The 16,739-nt window shown below is 44.5% G+C and overlaps 1 protein-coding gene across 1 annotated transcript in view; it reads right to left on the bottom strand.

The window, feature by feature from the left end:
* The window catches only part of kynu (kynureninase), a gene marked incomplete at both ends in the record, with an annotated part of 45,533 nt that overhangs the window by 19,562 nt on the left and 9,232 nt on the right, over positions 1-16,739 (bottom strand). Inside the window, 2 exons of the mRNA XM_083633162.1 lie at positions 1,849-2,066; positions 5,453-5,513. Of these exons, the coding sequence (XP_083489288.1) occupies positions 1,849-2,066; positions 5,453-5,513 (279 nt within the window). The remainder of the gene's footprint in view (positions 1-1,848; positions 2,067-5,452; positions 5,514-16,739) is intronic.

Here is a 16,739-nt window from a genome sequence, read left to right as displayed (position 1 = left end):
AAGTCCTGCTCGATGCTTCCGTGAAGTGCTGCTTCAGCACTGCTTCAGCACGGCTTCTGAGATGCTTTATGTGTGAACCAAGCGTAACGTTTGGCTGTGAAAGCCTGTGCTAGGCTAACGTTAGCTAATGTTAACATTCACCTAGCAGAGCTGGCTTTCACAGGCATACGAACAACCAATACCTTTTAGCTGGAATAAAGTAAGGAAGACACACATTTTCAGAACTTGCCAGTTAGTCCAACTTACTTGCTGTCTTCTCTGAGTCGTCTCCTTTTTGTTTGGTCCCGTTATGCTAAGAGACGTGTTTCATACACCTGGTCCAAACTGGAGATAGCCTGTGTGCTAGCTGCTGTAACTTGATGTTACGTTCAGCAACTGTTGGCTGTGCAGAGAGCGAACATTATGATTAATAACAGCCATTTAAATTGGAGTTGTCTATTTCTTTCATATTAGCTGAGGAAGGCTTGTGCCGAAACGTACGTCCATTGATTGATGTCACTGCTGCTACTGAAGGTATTAAAAAACCAAAAGGATTTATTTTGAGTGCTGGCTTTTCTGTCTTCTTGTATATTGTTTGTGCCTTGCACCGTAGCTTTTGAAACTTTTTTTTGAGAGTGCTCACTTGTCGTGACTAGTAGTCACTGACTTTTTGGACAATTATTTCTTTCATATTGCCATATGGTAACTGTTTGATGCAATAGCTCACGACAGGCCGTGATATATGCTCATTATACCACAGCACGATCCTTAGCCATAATACAGTGAGCATATACCACGGCCTGACGTGAGCTATTCTATACAGTCTGGATACTCCATAGTGAGTTTATAGTGACCTAATTGTTTTTTGTTTTATAGAAAATTTCTCCACGATTTGGCTGTTAATTTCCATTCTGCATCAGATTTCCTCCCCGTTTTTCTCCCTAATTGTAGGCTACTAACTTTGCCAATTCCCCCTGCTGCCCCAGTCATTGCTCCACCCCGATCTGGGGAGACTTGTAGACTAGCACATGATTCCTCTGATACATCTGCAGTCGCCAGCCGCTTCTTTTCACCTGACAGCGAGGTGTTTCACCGGTAGGATGTAGCACGTGGGAGGATCACGCTATTCCCCCAGTTCGCCTCCCTCCAAACAGGCCGATCAGAGGAGGCACTACTGCAGCAACCAGGACACATACCCCAGTGTAGGAAATTTAAAAAAATATTTGGGGGGCAACTTTTGCCCCCACTGTCTAAAAACTGGGGGCATTTACACAATTTTGGGGGCAGTTCAAAACATAGTAATTCGTGCATAAAGTTGCTAAAGCGTAGTGTGAACAACAGTGTGTTCTTCACCGTCTTCTGGCAACCAGCTTGCAGGTGAGTGTGTGTTAGAAATGGAAATTAAATGAATTGAATGAAAATAAAATTATCAAAATATTGGGGGCAATTTTTGCCCCTGGATCATGGTTTTTAGGGGCATTCTGACATTTGTTGGGGGCATTTTTGCCCTTGCCCCTCGCTAAATTCCTACACTGACATCTAATCTAATCCAGCTTCCCCACCCGCAGACATGGCCAACGTTGTGCCTGTTTGGACCAAGCTGGAGGTATATGGGGGCTCGAACCTGCAACCCTCGTGTTGGTAGGCAGGGAATCTAAAGCTGCACTACCCGGATGCCTGCACTGTAATATTCTATATTCCTCTTGTGACTTAAAGCTTTGCAATATTTGCATAGCATCTATTACATTATTTTTCATTGAAAGCAGTTGAAATGCAACATGGCCTCTGCTTCATTAACTTTACAGTGGGAATGTGTAAAGGTTTCATTGAGTTGAGTGCAATAGTGACTATTGGGAACATCAAACTCACAGGGAGGCAGACCCGCAATTTTGGGCACCAGAAATTTCTCCCTGAGATGTCTCAGTTCGTCGTGCTGGTCGAGGTACGCGGCCACTTCAGCGGAGGTCGTGCTGCAGCCCAGGGTATCCGCAACACATTGAAAGATTTCCCTGGGAGGTGAGTTGGTGAATGAATCCATTAGTTTGTCGAACGATGCCATTTGTGTGTCGAACTGAGGCGCCCCCTGCCTGTAGAGAGGAGACATGCATGATGAAACGTTAATTTTATTATATAATTACAATGGCCTTGTTCTCCCCCCCAAACATCAATTACAGTGATCTTCTTACTAGGAAAAAACATTTTCACAGTAATATGTCTCTGTAGATTAATTTCAATCATCCAGGTAGTAGTAATAATGTCCAAGAACATTTCATTGATACTTATACAATATACACAACTTGTACATGTGGATGGCACTCATTTGTCAAAAAGTTGTCAAAGTGTATTTTGGATGTCAATCTCGTCACTGTCAAGTAGAAAACCTCAAATCTCTAAAATGTCAACTTCAGATGCTCAGAAAAACAGCCTTGTTGCTTAACCGCACACTTTTATGTTTATCCAATGGGGTCTGAAAGAGTTTCATAAAAGATGGTAGAATTTCCTCAATCGGTCGAGGAGTAATCCTTCAACCTTCAAATTAAAAGATTGGAGGCACAAATGATAATTGTCAGCAAAGCAGAGGAAGAAAATGCATTTTCCAGTGTGTCATTTACATGCACAATTGCATGTGTAAGAAGAAGCATGGGTGAAATATCTATTTTAGGAGAAATGCATGAGAGGGCCCACTTTTACTTTAAGCTTCAAATACAATGGTCGACTGTTAGATAATACAATGATTCAAATGGCTTGAGTTTATGATAATTACCCCCCCCCCCACACACACACACACATGTATCATGCCTTAATTGGTCCACAAAGTTCAAAAATGCAAAAAAAGAAAAATGCAAAAAGAAAAATCACAAAACCCTTCAACTTCCATTAATTTCTGTACCTAACTCAGAATTCTGTTAGTCTAATTGGATTTGGCTGTTCAATGCGACCCCACCCCCTTCCCCCATACGAATATTCGACTATTATTTTTTTCTTATTTTTTTTTACAAGACTATCTCGTAATCAGAAATATTTGTTTAATTGGGGCTTGGTTTTATGGTATAAATAGGCTGATACTTATACGAAAATAGGCTGTATATCACAATCTATTGGGACTTGGAGAAACCAAACAATTCTACGTAAAATCAGATATTCAGCACCCCCATAGGCTATAGCTGGAATGGAATGATCCTTGTTTACCACATTTTGCAACCATTCAACTGTGAGATTGGCAGTCAAATGTCTCCTTCGAATGAATTGTCGAATCGTCAACTATTTGGGGTACTATTAAAACTTACTTTGACCAATTAGAATGAGTTGTGCTTAGCTTAGGTAATAGCCTACTAATTTTCCTGTAAATTATATTATACATTTCCACCAAGGACATTAAACATTAGTTGTAAAGGTCTAATACTTTTAGTTATTACATCAATAACAATCACCTACTTTAGCCTATGAAATCTTTAAGTATGTGTTTAAAATAATGATAGTCTGTGGTAACTCACGGTTGACCAGTTGATGAGCTTCAGCAAGTGTTTCCTGTCCAGTGGAAATGCTCTTTAACCTCTCTGTGTGTGTACTCTGTGTATACTGTATAGTCAATCATTAATCAGTAAATCATTGTTTGAAGGTCCTCAACTCGAACCCGAGATAAAGAGGAGCGGATGGAATGGAAATCTCCTCTCCTCTGTCTCTTCCCCTCCCTTTTGTTTTAATCTGTTTCACTTTCTGAATTGTTGTCATGTCTAGTGAGTCAGCATAAACCACACAGGCAGGCAGACATGTAAACGCAACACTCTGAAAAAAAAAACATATTTACAACTTTTCAAAGTAAAAGCATGGCATTCAAAAGTAAAGTAAAATCCCCAAATTACACCCGTTTGCACTGAAACACAATAGAGCAGGCCTATTCAACTGGCGGCCCAGGGGCCAAATTCGGCCCGCCAATCAAGTCACACCGGCACGTGGACCAGTCCTGAATCTCCTCTCTCTCTCCCCCTCTCTCTCTGTCTCGCCTCTCTCTCTCTCCCCTCTATCTGTCTCTCTGCCCCCCCCCCTCTCTCGATGACACAGAGCTCAGGGAAATGTTCGGCCCCGGGGCCGTTAGATTTCTGACAATTTGGCCCCCTGAACAATATAGTTGAATACCCCTGCAATAGAGAAAGAGCTGCAACACCTCCCCCTCTCCGGTCAGCTCTAAAAAGAGATCTGAAAAATAATAATTGTGGGCTGCACATGTTTTAGTTAAAATTGGCTAAGTGGTGTCTGTGGTGGTGTCTGTCTGTGGCAGTGTCAGTCACGATTTGTGACGGAAGTGATGTCATCAGTGATCTTGAGCAATTGTGATGTCATCAGTGATGTCAGATCATGCCACTCAGCAACTGTGATGTCATCAGTGATGTCACTCGAGTAAATGTGTTTGCTAACTGTGATTTCACTCAGGCAGTTGTGATGTCATCAGTGATGTCGCTCGAGCAACTGTGATGTAGTATGAGCCGATGGCGCACAGTTGCATGATGGCGCCTAGGTGGGTGGGCGGTGTCTGCTGTGATGTCACTCAGGTAGTTGTGATGTCATCAGTGATGCAACTGTGATGTAGTATGAGCCAATGGCACACAGTTGCACAATGGCACCTAGGTGGGTGGGCGGTGTAATTTAACACGATTTTCAGAAAACGCTTCAAAAGTCATAAAAGTGGTCCTCGTTTGAAGATAACTTGATTATCTTGCTGTTGAAGCGTGGAGCAGCCATCTTGGATTTTGAGGTCTGGGATTGTGAGGCTCCCTGGAGATTTGCGGAGGAAATCCGAGGGCAGGTGACCTCACATGGGGGCGTTCCTGACCTTTGAACTGTGAAATCTTTAGTTCCCAGTACAAATGGAACGGCCCATGAGAACGTGTTAGATGGAGAGGAACAGAGAGCCCCAAGCTGAGGCTGTGTCAAGTGTTAGTGTTGAGTGCCTCCGGGAGGGGGGCAGATGAGTGATGAAGGGAGTAGATTGTCGGTTAGTAGTTTCACTCTGGACCTGTTTAGATAGCGGCCTTCTGCTCTGAACAGATCTCTACTCCTCCACAACAGATTAAAGTTATCAATGTATTTCAGTCCTTTTAAATTGCAGGTTTTTGATGATAAGTAGCATGCTAAAGCTATTTCCTCTGTCAGCTGTTGGCATTGCTTTGGTAATGCTGACTGATAAAGGATTGATCTCATAGTTTGCCAAGTCTGCTGAAAAGTTCATTGAAGTCCAGCTTCAGCAGTTTCGAGTGCTCTCTGCGAATATCATTGTCCCCACATTTCCCCCCACTGATGATCATCAGTCATCATTATCATCATTAACGCCTAGTTTTCCTCTTATAGCCTTGTTTCAGTTTATCACGTGGTACCCAGCAAAATGAGGAACAGTTTAACTTTCACTCCCTAGAAGTTGCAACAATGAGAAAATGCAGAAGCATGAGTATTTTGTTTCGTTTTGTCATCTACCCACCTGACCACAGACTCCTCACACTGCTTCCCTATGAACTGTTTGATGAGACTCCAGATCTGATCTGAAAAAGTGTGATGGGGTATAGGCTCATTACACAGCAACCTTTTGAAGTGATAAAGCAGGAATTAAGGCCGGTGTAATCATTAGCATTAATGAGGGTACCTGGTACTGGAACACCTAAACAGAATTGAAGCATAATTAATGCTATTAGCATACAGCTGCTTTACTTCCTGCTTTTACCACCTCAAAAGTGTTGCTGTGAAATGGGTCCATAGTGACTGTATTGAACAAGACCCCCGCAGTATCAAGAAAATCTCACTTTAAAGGTATACTATGCAACTGTTTAGTTTTTTTTTAGTTTTTTATTTTTTACATTTTAAAATGTATTTTAGCTCTGACAGAGCTCTTGATACAAGATACAAGGAATATCAGTTTGTAAGAGCTAAAAATTAGTACTTGAAAGCCATAAACTGTTTACATTTGTAATCTCCTCTCCTCCTGAGAGCACCAGCCTGCTGGGCTGCTTGGGTCGAAGCGTGCCTATAACTTCATCCTGCAATCTTTTAAGTGAGTTGGCTCTCAGGAACCTGAGTCTCTCCATCTGTATAATAGAGATCATGTCCATCAGCCATACCCGAAAAGGTGAAGAGGAGAACTTCCATTCCTTCAGAATGAGTCTTTTGGCGACAGTTGTCCCTGTCTCAGAGACTGTTGCACAGCTGTAGGAAAGTTCAGAGAGGACTCCGAGCAGCCGAAGATGGCGAGTTCCGCCTCCGGCTGCAGGGTTACTTTATAGTCCTTATAGTACCAAACAAATATATATTTTGCCCCAGAATTCCGTTAGCGAACGGCAGAACCAGAAGGCATGAGATACAAGTTTGTTTACGTTTGAAGGGCCCTAAAAAGGTTGCATAGCTGTTAAGGTAACACAATTCTTGAGCCAAGTTGGAACAAGAGACAATCTGACCCAGTTGGCAGATTTTTCACTTGCTTTGAGAAAAACAGTATTTTATTTTAAGACTCAATTATAGACTGAATAAACCCTTTTCACGGGGGCCATTTTGTGTCGAAAAGGCAGCGTAAACACAGGTGCAAGCAAAACACTAATGAGGGTTTCCAACTTCCACGATTGGAAGTGGCACAATATGGCACAAGATCCAAACTCACCGTGCGTAATTGACGCTCCAGCACCAAAAAGCAGGAAACCGGGTTTTGCTTCCTCATGTGTCAAAGTTCACAGCCAACTGTGGCTTTCAGCTGGCAAGTTCTCATGAAGTTTCACTATTTATTTGATATGGTTCCCAGTTCCCTACAGTCATAATGTAAGGGAGATATGAACGCATGGCTGCCAGTTGGGTTATTCTCAGCCGCAACAGTCAAGATTACTAGATAAACTGCAGGGAGCTGAGGCTGACATAGCAAATAACCAGCCATGTGTTAAGAAGTCTCTCTCTCTCTCTCTCTCTCTCTCTCTCTCTCTTGCTCCCCTCTGTTTTTCTATCTTATCTCCTCTAGATGGCAGCAGTGTCGTAAATATGGAGTGAAACCTCTTTAAGGTTATAGTGACCTTCCTGTATCTTCCGATTATTCTTCTCTTTTTATCCACTATATAGTATCACTATAATATCCCTAAAGTGTATCTATAGACAGTGTGTTTGCCGTGTTTTATATTGACATTATCATACTTTATGGTATTTTATCTCCTACAGTATATATTCTTGTAATAGGCTTACTGTCTGTATGCACTTGGAGAGTCTGTGGTATTCAATAGTGAGGTTTTGTATGGTGTGACTGTAATATAGGCCTACTTTCTAAAGGAACTTACAGTGTGTGTTTGCATATATAGACACTAAGCCCTATAGTGTGACTCTATGCTCTAATACTCTAATAGTGGTATTCAATATTATATAGCCTAACTTTATTGTATTTCTGCTTTATTCTTGAACACTTATTGTATCATAATATTCTTAGAGGGATGGTATTCAATAATGAGTTTATACTGATCTTATGCCTGTGTTTTTCATAAGGGTGAAGTAGAGGTAGGCTACATAACAAAGGATTTGGTCAGAAGTGACAATGTACGTAGTCATGACAGAGCCTTCTGCCGGTATTTTGCGTTCATTTCGTGCGTTTTCTGTCCGTCATCTGGACAGCTTACGGCTACGCATGAAATGCAGCAAAACCACAAACACACTGATGCATTTGACTCTCTACTGCCCACTGGTGAATATTGCTTATGATACCAACGTGAAAGACGCATGGAAGTATGTGGGCAGTGACGATTACCGTTTGAAACGGACGCATTTATTTTCATATGAAAATGGAGTATAAATGAGCCTTTAATCGACATGACATGACATCACATGAATCGACATGACATGACTCCTGCTACTTTGAAATATATATGACTAGCAAAGTACCCGGCGTGGCCCAGGTTACATAGGCACAAAGCAATACAACTGTGTATTTTGTTTGGCCGGAAATGATGGTGATGTCCAGATGGTTTTAGATTAGATTAGATTTCACTTTATTGTCGGCCATAGTCTGAAATTTGTCTTGTGTCCCAAGGCACTGTATTAAAACATGTCAAAGCAAAACTTGTATCAGATGGGGGTATGTGGTCTAACTGCCGTTTAGGTAGGGGTCCTTGAGTTTGTGAACCACTGATACAGTATACAGTAAGTGAAGTGGCGACATTGGTTCAGTTTCTCTTTCAAATCCTTCAGTTCTCCTCGGGTATGCTTCAGACAAAATTAAGACATACAGGTCCCCTCAAGGTCAGACTGATTGATTTTTGACCCCCTGCACCCTGCCTGCCATCTATATTTCGAGGCGCTGAATGATTAATTAAACTTAGGTCATGATTGCTTACCCCCAAAACAGACATGTCGGGTTTTAGAAATGAATTCTTCTTTTGTGTTTTGCATGGGAGCTGCATGGGAGCTGGATTGTAAAATAGCTTGTAAATTCTCTAAGAAAAACGGATATAAACACAGCACCCACCCAGTAATGTTTTCCCACCACTACACTCACATCTGGACAGCACACATTTGAGTAATTTGCCAAGGCAACATATGTTAATAAAACATTTCTCGACTGCATATGTTGCTGATAACATCCGCCGTGTACGCAAATCCGTATTGTCCGAAACTTCGCACGTGGAAGAAAATCCACATTGAAAATCACAGCATTTTTTTTAGCAGTGCAGAAACAATATGGTCGCAAGATGTTTGGGGGGGGGGCATTGTTGCCGCTGACATGCCTCTTGTATGTTCCTCCCCTGTTTTTCTCACAGTAAGAGGATGTGTGACATCTGGAAGTGCTCAGGGGGGAGGATCCAACTCCCAACCTTGTCGTTTCTCAGGACTCGAACATCAAAGGAGGCCGCAGATAATGTTTTCTCTCCCGTAAAGCTGCTTTAACTAGCAGCCACTGTCGCGGCCTGAAATCAGGGCGCTTTTCAAAAGGTTCACATCAGTCTAATTGTGATGATACAGCACTTCTAAACACATAGGATGGGCACGCCAAAGAGGAGTATTACAGGTCAAAGTGATGCTTTACTGCAGGAGCAACTAGGAGGGAGGAAGGGATTGTTTGAACGATACTGAACAAAGAGGAAAGGGTTGTGTACGCTTGAATGACTTTTGACCTTTTGGTCATCTTCTCGTTGCTTTAAGGACATGGCTACTTCAAAGTGGGAAATGAACACCAACAACCAAAATAATCTAAATAGTGGCTGAATTCCTTGATGTTTAACTGTTACCCAGTGAATATAATGTTCAAGGTCTCCTAACAAGATTTCTCCATGCAGCCAGGGATTAGAACCAGCAACCTTTGGGGTCAACAACCCTGCTTGATTCTGTTACCAGCTGAAATCTAGTTGAAGCGGAGTTGAAACTCTTATTGTTCTGGCTCTTGTCTTGGTAAGAACAGTTGTGACAAAACTTTAAAATGTACATTTACTTCTGGCCTGTCTGCAGCCTAAAGACTACAAAGCAGGCTGGCAGCTGGAAGGTTGCTGGTTCAACTCTTGAGAGACCTGAAGAAGACTGAAACTCTGTCTTTTAATGACTAAAAGTGATTTTGGAGCATATAGTGTGAGGGTTCGACGCTAAATTTTTCTAGACTTCTCTTCAACCCAGCACCTAAGATGATGTGTAGCTATATGACTGAATTAGTTTGTTGGTTGGAGAAAAAGAGTGTAAGTAAATGAGGAACACTCTAGACTGTCGAAGTACCACTGAGCAAGGCAAAGGCCAAGATTCTCAGTGGAAGACTGTGACTAAGAACATTTTCTGCACTGCATTGAAATAAGAAAGGCATGAACTGTCTTAATGAACAAGCAACACCCAGTCTGGTCGCCAGAATAAACCGTTGGCATTGTACATTTTTGCAATCCATGAATACATAGAATATCAACGTTTGTGAACCAAAAATATGTTGCATATCAACATTTCGATCCCTAGCATGTCCAAAGTCTACATTTTAACCGTAAGTCACACTTAACGCTTTTGTTATTTAAAGAGGACATGAAACATTTGATCATGTGACTCTAGTTCATTTGCATTTCACGTCAGACAAGACAGGACACTGCTTTCAAGTTTGAAAATTGCATGGATTTGCTAGAAAGACGAACAACATCCCAGCCTTCAACTAGGGCACTGCTAGATGATGTCACTAGGTTGGCTATTCAGACAGTCAACCTAGTGACATCATCTAGCAGTGGATTCTGAATACGTCTAGCAGTTTAAGGTGAGCGCTGAACACCTGCGGCTCCGTCTTGGGCCTTTTATTTAGTGGAAAGGTATTTTGTCTTTCTGTCTCCACTGCCTCCAGCACCTGATATTTACTCCAGAGGCCGACCTTCTCTCTCTCAGCTTCGCAAGTTCTCCATTCCCCCTGCCGTGAGATAATTTCAATCGCAAACAGTTTTCAGTCACATGAGTCGCTAGAATGAACTGATGTTTTGTTAAATTGCGTATAATTCTTTCTGAAATGATTGAACACCACAAGGGCAAAATGTAACGTTCACTGCTTATACAGAGGAAGAAGAAAGCCAAGCTAGCAGACAGAAAGTCCAGGGTAGGAGAATTACACCCAAAAAGACAACACCAGCAACATTGTAATACAATGTTGAAATATCTCACGTCCACAAGCACAATGACAGCTAATCCAGGATGTTTAGTTGGTTGATCAACTTGTTGGGTAGGCCTAAAGACAGGTGTAAAACCTTATTTTTACAGTCTATGTGTAAAACCCTGCATTTTGTATTTTTTATTTTGTATGTCAAAAGCAGTTTTTAAAAATCGATGAATTGATCGTTAACGTGACCAATTAATCGATTAAGGAAATTGATAAAAAATTGCATCCCTAATGGAGAGGGAGAGAGAGACTAAAGCATGGTGCTGGCATGGAGAGGGAGAGAGATACTAAAGCATGGTGCTGGCATGGAGAGGGAGAGAGAGACTAAAGCATGGTGCTGACATGGAGAGGGAGAGAGAGACTAAAGCATGGTGCTGACATGGAGAGGGAGAGAGAGACTAAAGCATGGTGCTGACATGGAGAGGGAGAGAGATACTAAAGCATGGTGCTGATATGGAGAGGGAGAGAGAGACTAAAGCATGGTGATGGCATGGAGAGGGAGAGATAGACTAAAGCATGGTGCTGGCATGGAGAGGGAGAGAGAGACTAAAGCATGGTGCTGGCATGGAGAGGGAGAGATACTAAAGCATGGTGCTGACATGGAGAGGGAGAGAGAGACTAAAGCATGGTGCTGACATGGAGAGGGAGAGAGAGACTAAAGCATGGTGCTGACATGGAGAGGGAGAGAGAGACTAAAGCATGGTGCTGACATGGAGAGGGAGAGAGAGACTAAAGCATGGTGCTGGCATGGAGAGGGAGAGAGAGACTAAAGCATGGTGCTGACATGGAGAGGGAGAGAGAGACTAAAGCATGGTGCTGACATGGAGAGGGAGAGAGGAACTAAAGCATGGTGCTGGCATGGAGAGGGAGAGAGATACTAAAGCATGGTGCTGGCATGGAGAGGGAGAGAGAGAATAAAGCATGGTGCTGGCATGGAGAGGGAGAGAGATACTAAAGCATGGTGCTGGCATGGAGAGGGAGATAGATACTAAAGCATGGTGCTGCATGGAGAGGGAGAGAGACTAAAGCATGGTGCTGGCATGGAGAGGGAGAGAGAGAGACTAAAGCATGGTGCTGGCATGGAGAAGGAGAGAGAGAATAAAGCATGTTGCTGGCATGGAGAGGGAGAGAGAGACTAAAGCATGGTGCTGGCATGGAGAGGGAGAGAGATACTAAAGCATGTTGCTGGCATGGAGAGGGAGAGAGAGACTAAAGCATGTTGCTGGCATGGAGATAGAGAGAGACTAAAGCATGGTGCTGGCATGGAGAGGGAGAGAGAGACTAAAGCATGGTGCTGGCATGGAGAGGGAGAGAGAGACTAAAGCATGGTGCTGGCATGGAGAGGGAGAGAGAGACTAAAGCATGGTGCTGGCATGGAGAGGGAGATAGATACTAAAGCATGGTGTTGGCATGGAGAGGGAGAGAGATACTAAAGCATGGTGCTGGCATGGAGAGGGAGATAGATACTAAAGCATGGTGTTGGCATGGAGAGGGAGAGAGAGACTAAAGCATGTTGCTGGCATGGAGAGGGAGAGAGATACTAAAGCATGGTGCTGGCATGGAGAGGGAGAGAGAGACTAAAGCATGGTGATGGCATGGAGAGGGAGAGATAGACTAAAGCATGGTGCTGGCATGGAGAGGGAGAGAGAGACTAAAGCATGGTGCTGGCATGGAGAGGGAGAGATACTAAAGCATGGTGCTGACATGGAGAGGGAGAGAGAGACTAAAGCATGGTGCTGACATGGAGAGGGAGAGAGAGACTAAAGCATGGTGCTGACATGGAGAGGGAGAGAGAGACTAAAGCATGGTGCTGACATGGAGAGGGAGAGAGAGACTAAAGCATGGTGCTGGCATGGAGAGGGAGAGAGAGACTAAAGCATGGTGCTGACATGGAGAGGGAGAGAGAGACTAAAGCATGGTGCTGACATGGAGAGGGAGAGAGGAACTAAAGCATGGTGCTGGCATGGAGAGGGAGAGAGATACTAAAGCATGGTGCTGGCATGGAGAGGGAGAGAGAGAATAAAGCATGGTGCTGGCATGGAGAGGGAGAGAGATACTAAAGCATGGTGCTGGCATGGAGAGGGAGATAGATACTAAAGCATGGTGCTGCATGGAGAGGGAGAGAGACTAAAGCATGGTGCTGGCATGGAGAGGGAGAGAGAGAGACTAAAGCATGGTGCTGGCATGGAGAAGGAGAGAGAGAATAAAGCATGTTGCTGGCATGGAGAGGGAGAGAGAGACTAAAGCATGGTGCTGGCATGGAGAGGGAGAGAGATACTAAAGCATGTTGCTGGCATGGAGAGGGAGAGAGAGACTAAAGCATGTTGCTGGCATGGAGATAGAGAGAGACTAAAGCATGGTGCTGGCATGGAGAGGGAGAGAGAGACTAAAGCATGGTGCTGGCATGGAGAGGGAGAGAGAGACTAAAGCATGGTGCTGGCATGGAGAGGGAGAGAGAGACTAAAGCATGGTGCTGGCATGGAGAGGGAGATAGATACTAAAGCATGGTGTTGGCATGGAGAGGGAGAGAGATACTAAAGCATGGTGCTGGCATGGAGAGGGAGATAGATACTAAAGCATGGTGTTGGCATGGAGAGGGAGAGAGAGACTAAAGCATGTTGCTGGCATGGAGAGGGAGAGAGATACTAAAGCATGGTGCTGGCATGGAGAGGGAGATAGATACTAAAGCATGGTGCTGGCATGGAGAGGGAGAGAGAGACTAAAGCATGTGCTTGGCATGGAGATGGAGAGAGAGATGAAAGCATGGTGCTGGCATGGAGAGGGAGAGAGATACTAAAGCATGGTGCTGGCATGGAGAGGGAGAGAGAGACTAAAGCATGGTGCTGGCATGGAGAGGGAGAGAGAGAGACTAACGCATGGTGCTGGCATGGAGAGGGAGAGAGAGACTAAAGCATGGTGCTGGCATGGAGAGGGAGAGAGAGACTAAAGCATGGTGCTGCATGGAGAGGGAGAGAGACTAAAGCATGGTGCTGGCATGGAGAGGGAGATAGATACTAAAGCATGGTGCTGGCATGGAGAGGGAGATAGATACTAAAGCATGGTGCTGCATGGAGAGGGAGAGAGATACTAAAGCATGGTGCTGGCATGGAGAGGGAGATAGATACTAAAGCATGGTGCTGCATGGAGAGGGAGAGAGACTAAAGCATGGTGCTGGCATGGAGAGGGAGAGAGAGAGACTAAAGCATGGTGCTGGCATGGAGAGGGAGAGAGAGACTAAAGCATGGTGCTGGCATGGAGAGGGAGAGAGAGACTAAAGCATGGTGCTGGCATGGAGAGGGAGAGAGAGACTAAAGCATGGTGCTGGCATGGAGAGGGAGAGAGAGACTAAAGCATGGTGCTGACATGGAGAGGGAGAGAGAGACTAAAGCATGGTGCTGGCATGGAGAGGGAGATAGATACTAAAGCATGGTGCTGGCATGGAGAGGGAGAGAGATACTAAAGCATGGTGCTGGCATGGAGAGGGAGATAGATACTAAAGCATGGTGCTGCATGGAGAGGGAGAGAGACTAAAGCATGGTGCTGGCATGGAGAGGGAGAGAGAGAGACTAAAGCATGGTGCTGGCATGGAGAGGGAGAGAGAGACTAAAGCATGGTGCTGGCATGGAGAGGGAGAGAGAGACTAAAGCATGGTGCTGGCATGGAGAGGGAGAGAGAGACTAAAGCATGGTGCTGGCATGGAGAGGGAGAGAGAGACTAAAGCATGGTGCTGACATGGAGAGGGAGAGAGAGACTAAAGCATGGTGCTGGCATGGAGAGGGAGATAGATACTAAAGCATGGTGTTGGCATGGAGAGGGAGAGAGAGACTAAAGCATGGTGCTGACATGGAGAGGGAGAGAGATACTAAAGCATGGTGCTGACATGGAGAGGGAGAGAGATACTAAAGCATGGTGCTGGCATGGAGAGGGAGATAGATACTAAAGCATGGTGTTGGCATGGAGAGGGAGAGAGATACTAAAGCATGGTGCTGGCATGGAGAGGGAGAGAGAGACTAAAGCATGTGCTTGGCATGGAGATGGAGAGAGAGACTAAAGCATGGTGCTGGCATGGAGAGGGAGAGAGATACTAAAGCATGGTGCTGGCATGGAGAGGGAGATAGATACTAAAGCATGGTGCTGCATGGAGAGGGAGAGAGACTAAAGCATGGTGCTGCATGGAGAGGGAGAGATACTAAAGCATGGTGCTGGCATGGAGAGGGAGAGAGAGAGACTAAAGCATGGTGCTGGCATGGAGAGGGAGAGAGATACTAAAGCATGGTGCTGGCATGGAGAGGGAGATAGATACTAAAGCATGGTGTTGGCATGGAGAGGGAGAGAGATACTAAAGCATGGTGCTGGCATGGAGAGGGAGAGAGAGACTAAAGCATGTGCTTGGCATGGAGATGGAGAGAGAGACTAAAGCATGGTGCTGGCATGGAGAGGGAGAGAGATACTAAAGCATGGTGCTGGCATGGAGAGGGAGATAGATACTAAAGCATGGTGCTGCATGGAGAGGGAGAGAGACTAAAGCATGGTGCTGCATGGAGAGGGAGAGATACTAAAGCATGGTGCTGGCATGGAGAGGGAGAGAGAGAGACTAAAGCATGGTGCTGGCATGGAGAGGGAGAGAGAGACTAAAGCATGGTGCTGGCATGGAGAGGGAGAGAGATACTAAAGCATGGTGCTGGCATGGAGAGGGAGAGAGAGATACTAAAGCATGGTGCTGCTGACATGGAGAGGGAGAGAGAGACTAAAGCATGGTGCTGGCATGGAGAGGGAGAGAGAGACTAAAGCATGTTGCTGGCATGGAGAGGGAGAGATATACTAAAGCATGGTGCTGACATGGAGAGGGAGAGAGAGACTAAAGCATGGTGCTGACATGGAGAGGGAGAGAGAGACTAAAGCATGGTGCTGGCATGGAGAGGGAGAGATATACTAAAGCATGGTGCTGACATGGAGAGGGAGAGATATACTAAAGCATGGTGCTGGCATGGAGAGTAAGGATGTTAATGATTAATGGATTAATCGATCATTAAGAATTTGATCGATCAAACAATGTTAACCGATTAATCGACAATGTAGGCTATGTGCTATTTTACCATTTTTCTTTTCTTTTCTGAAATGATTTAACACCACAAGGGCAAAATGTAACTTTCACTGCTTATACAGAGGAAGAAAGCATGTTTGAATATAACCTTCCTTGTTCTCCAAGCTGATCATTTCACATGTATTTTTTGTTCGGTTCAGTTTGTTCAACTTCCTCGTGTTACACTGGTCAGTTTAGACCAGTGGTTCCTCGTGTTACACTGGTCAGTTTAGACCAGTGATTCCTCGTGTTACACTGGTCAGTTTAGACCAGTGATTCCTTGTGTTACACTGGTCAGTTTAGACCAGTGATTCCTCGTGTTACACTGGTCAGTTTAGAACACTGATTCCTCGTGTTACACTGGTCAGTTTAGAACACTGATTCCTCGTGTTACACTGGTCAGTTTAGACCAGTGATTCCTCATGTTACACTGGTCAGTTTAGACCAGTGGTTCCTCGTGTTACACTGGTCAGTTTAGACCAGTGGTTCCTCGTGTTACACTGGTCAGTTTAGAACACTGATTCCTCGTGTTACACTGGTCAGTTTAGACCAGTGGTTAATCGTGTTACACTGGTCAGTTTAGACCAGTGATTCCTCGTGTTACACTGGTCAGTTTAGACCAGTGATTCCTCGTGTTACACTGGTCAGTTTAGACCAGTGATTCCTCGTGTTACACTGGTCGGTTTAGACCAGTGATTCCTCGTGTTACACTGGTCGGTTTAGACCAGTGATTCCTCGTGTTACACTGGTCAGTTTAGACCAGTGGTTCCTCGTGTTACACTGGTCGGTTTAGACCAGTGATTCCTCGTGTTACACTGGTCAGTTTAGACCAGTGATTCCTCGTGTTACACTGGTCAGTTTAGACCAGTGATTCCTCGTGTTACACTGGTCAGTTTAGACCAGTGATTCCTCGTGTTACACTGGTCGGTTTAGACCAGTGATTCCTCGTGTTACACTGGTCAGTTTAGACCAGTGATTCCTCGTGTTACATCAGTTTAGACCAGTGATTCCTCGTGTTACATCAGTTTAGACCAGTGATTCCTCGTGTTACACTGGTCGGTT

This window comes from Poromitra crassiceps (assembly GCF_964638095.1).
Source record: "Poromitra crassiceps genome assembly, chromosome: 3".
In the NCBI taxonomy this organism is placed as follows: Eukaryota; Metazoa; Chordata; class Actinopteri; order Beryciformes; family Melamphaidae; genus Poromitra; species Poromitra crassiceps.
Note: the sequence above shows the minus strand (reverse complement) of the source record. Positions and strands in the feature narration are given on the sequence as shown.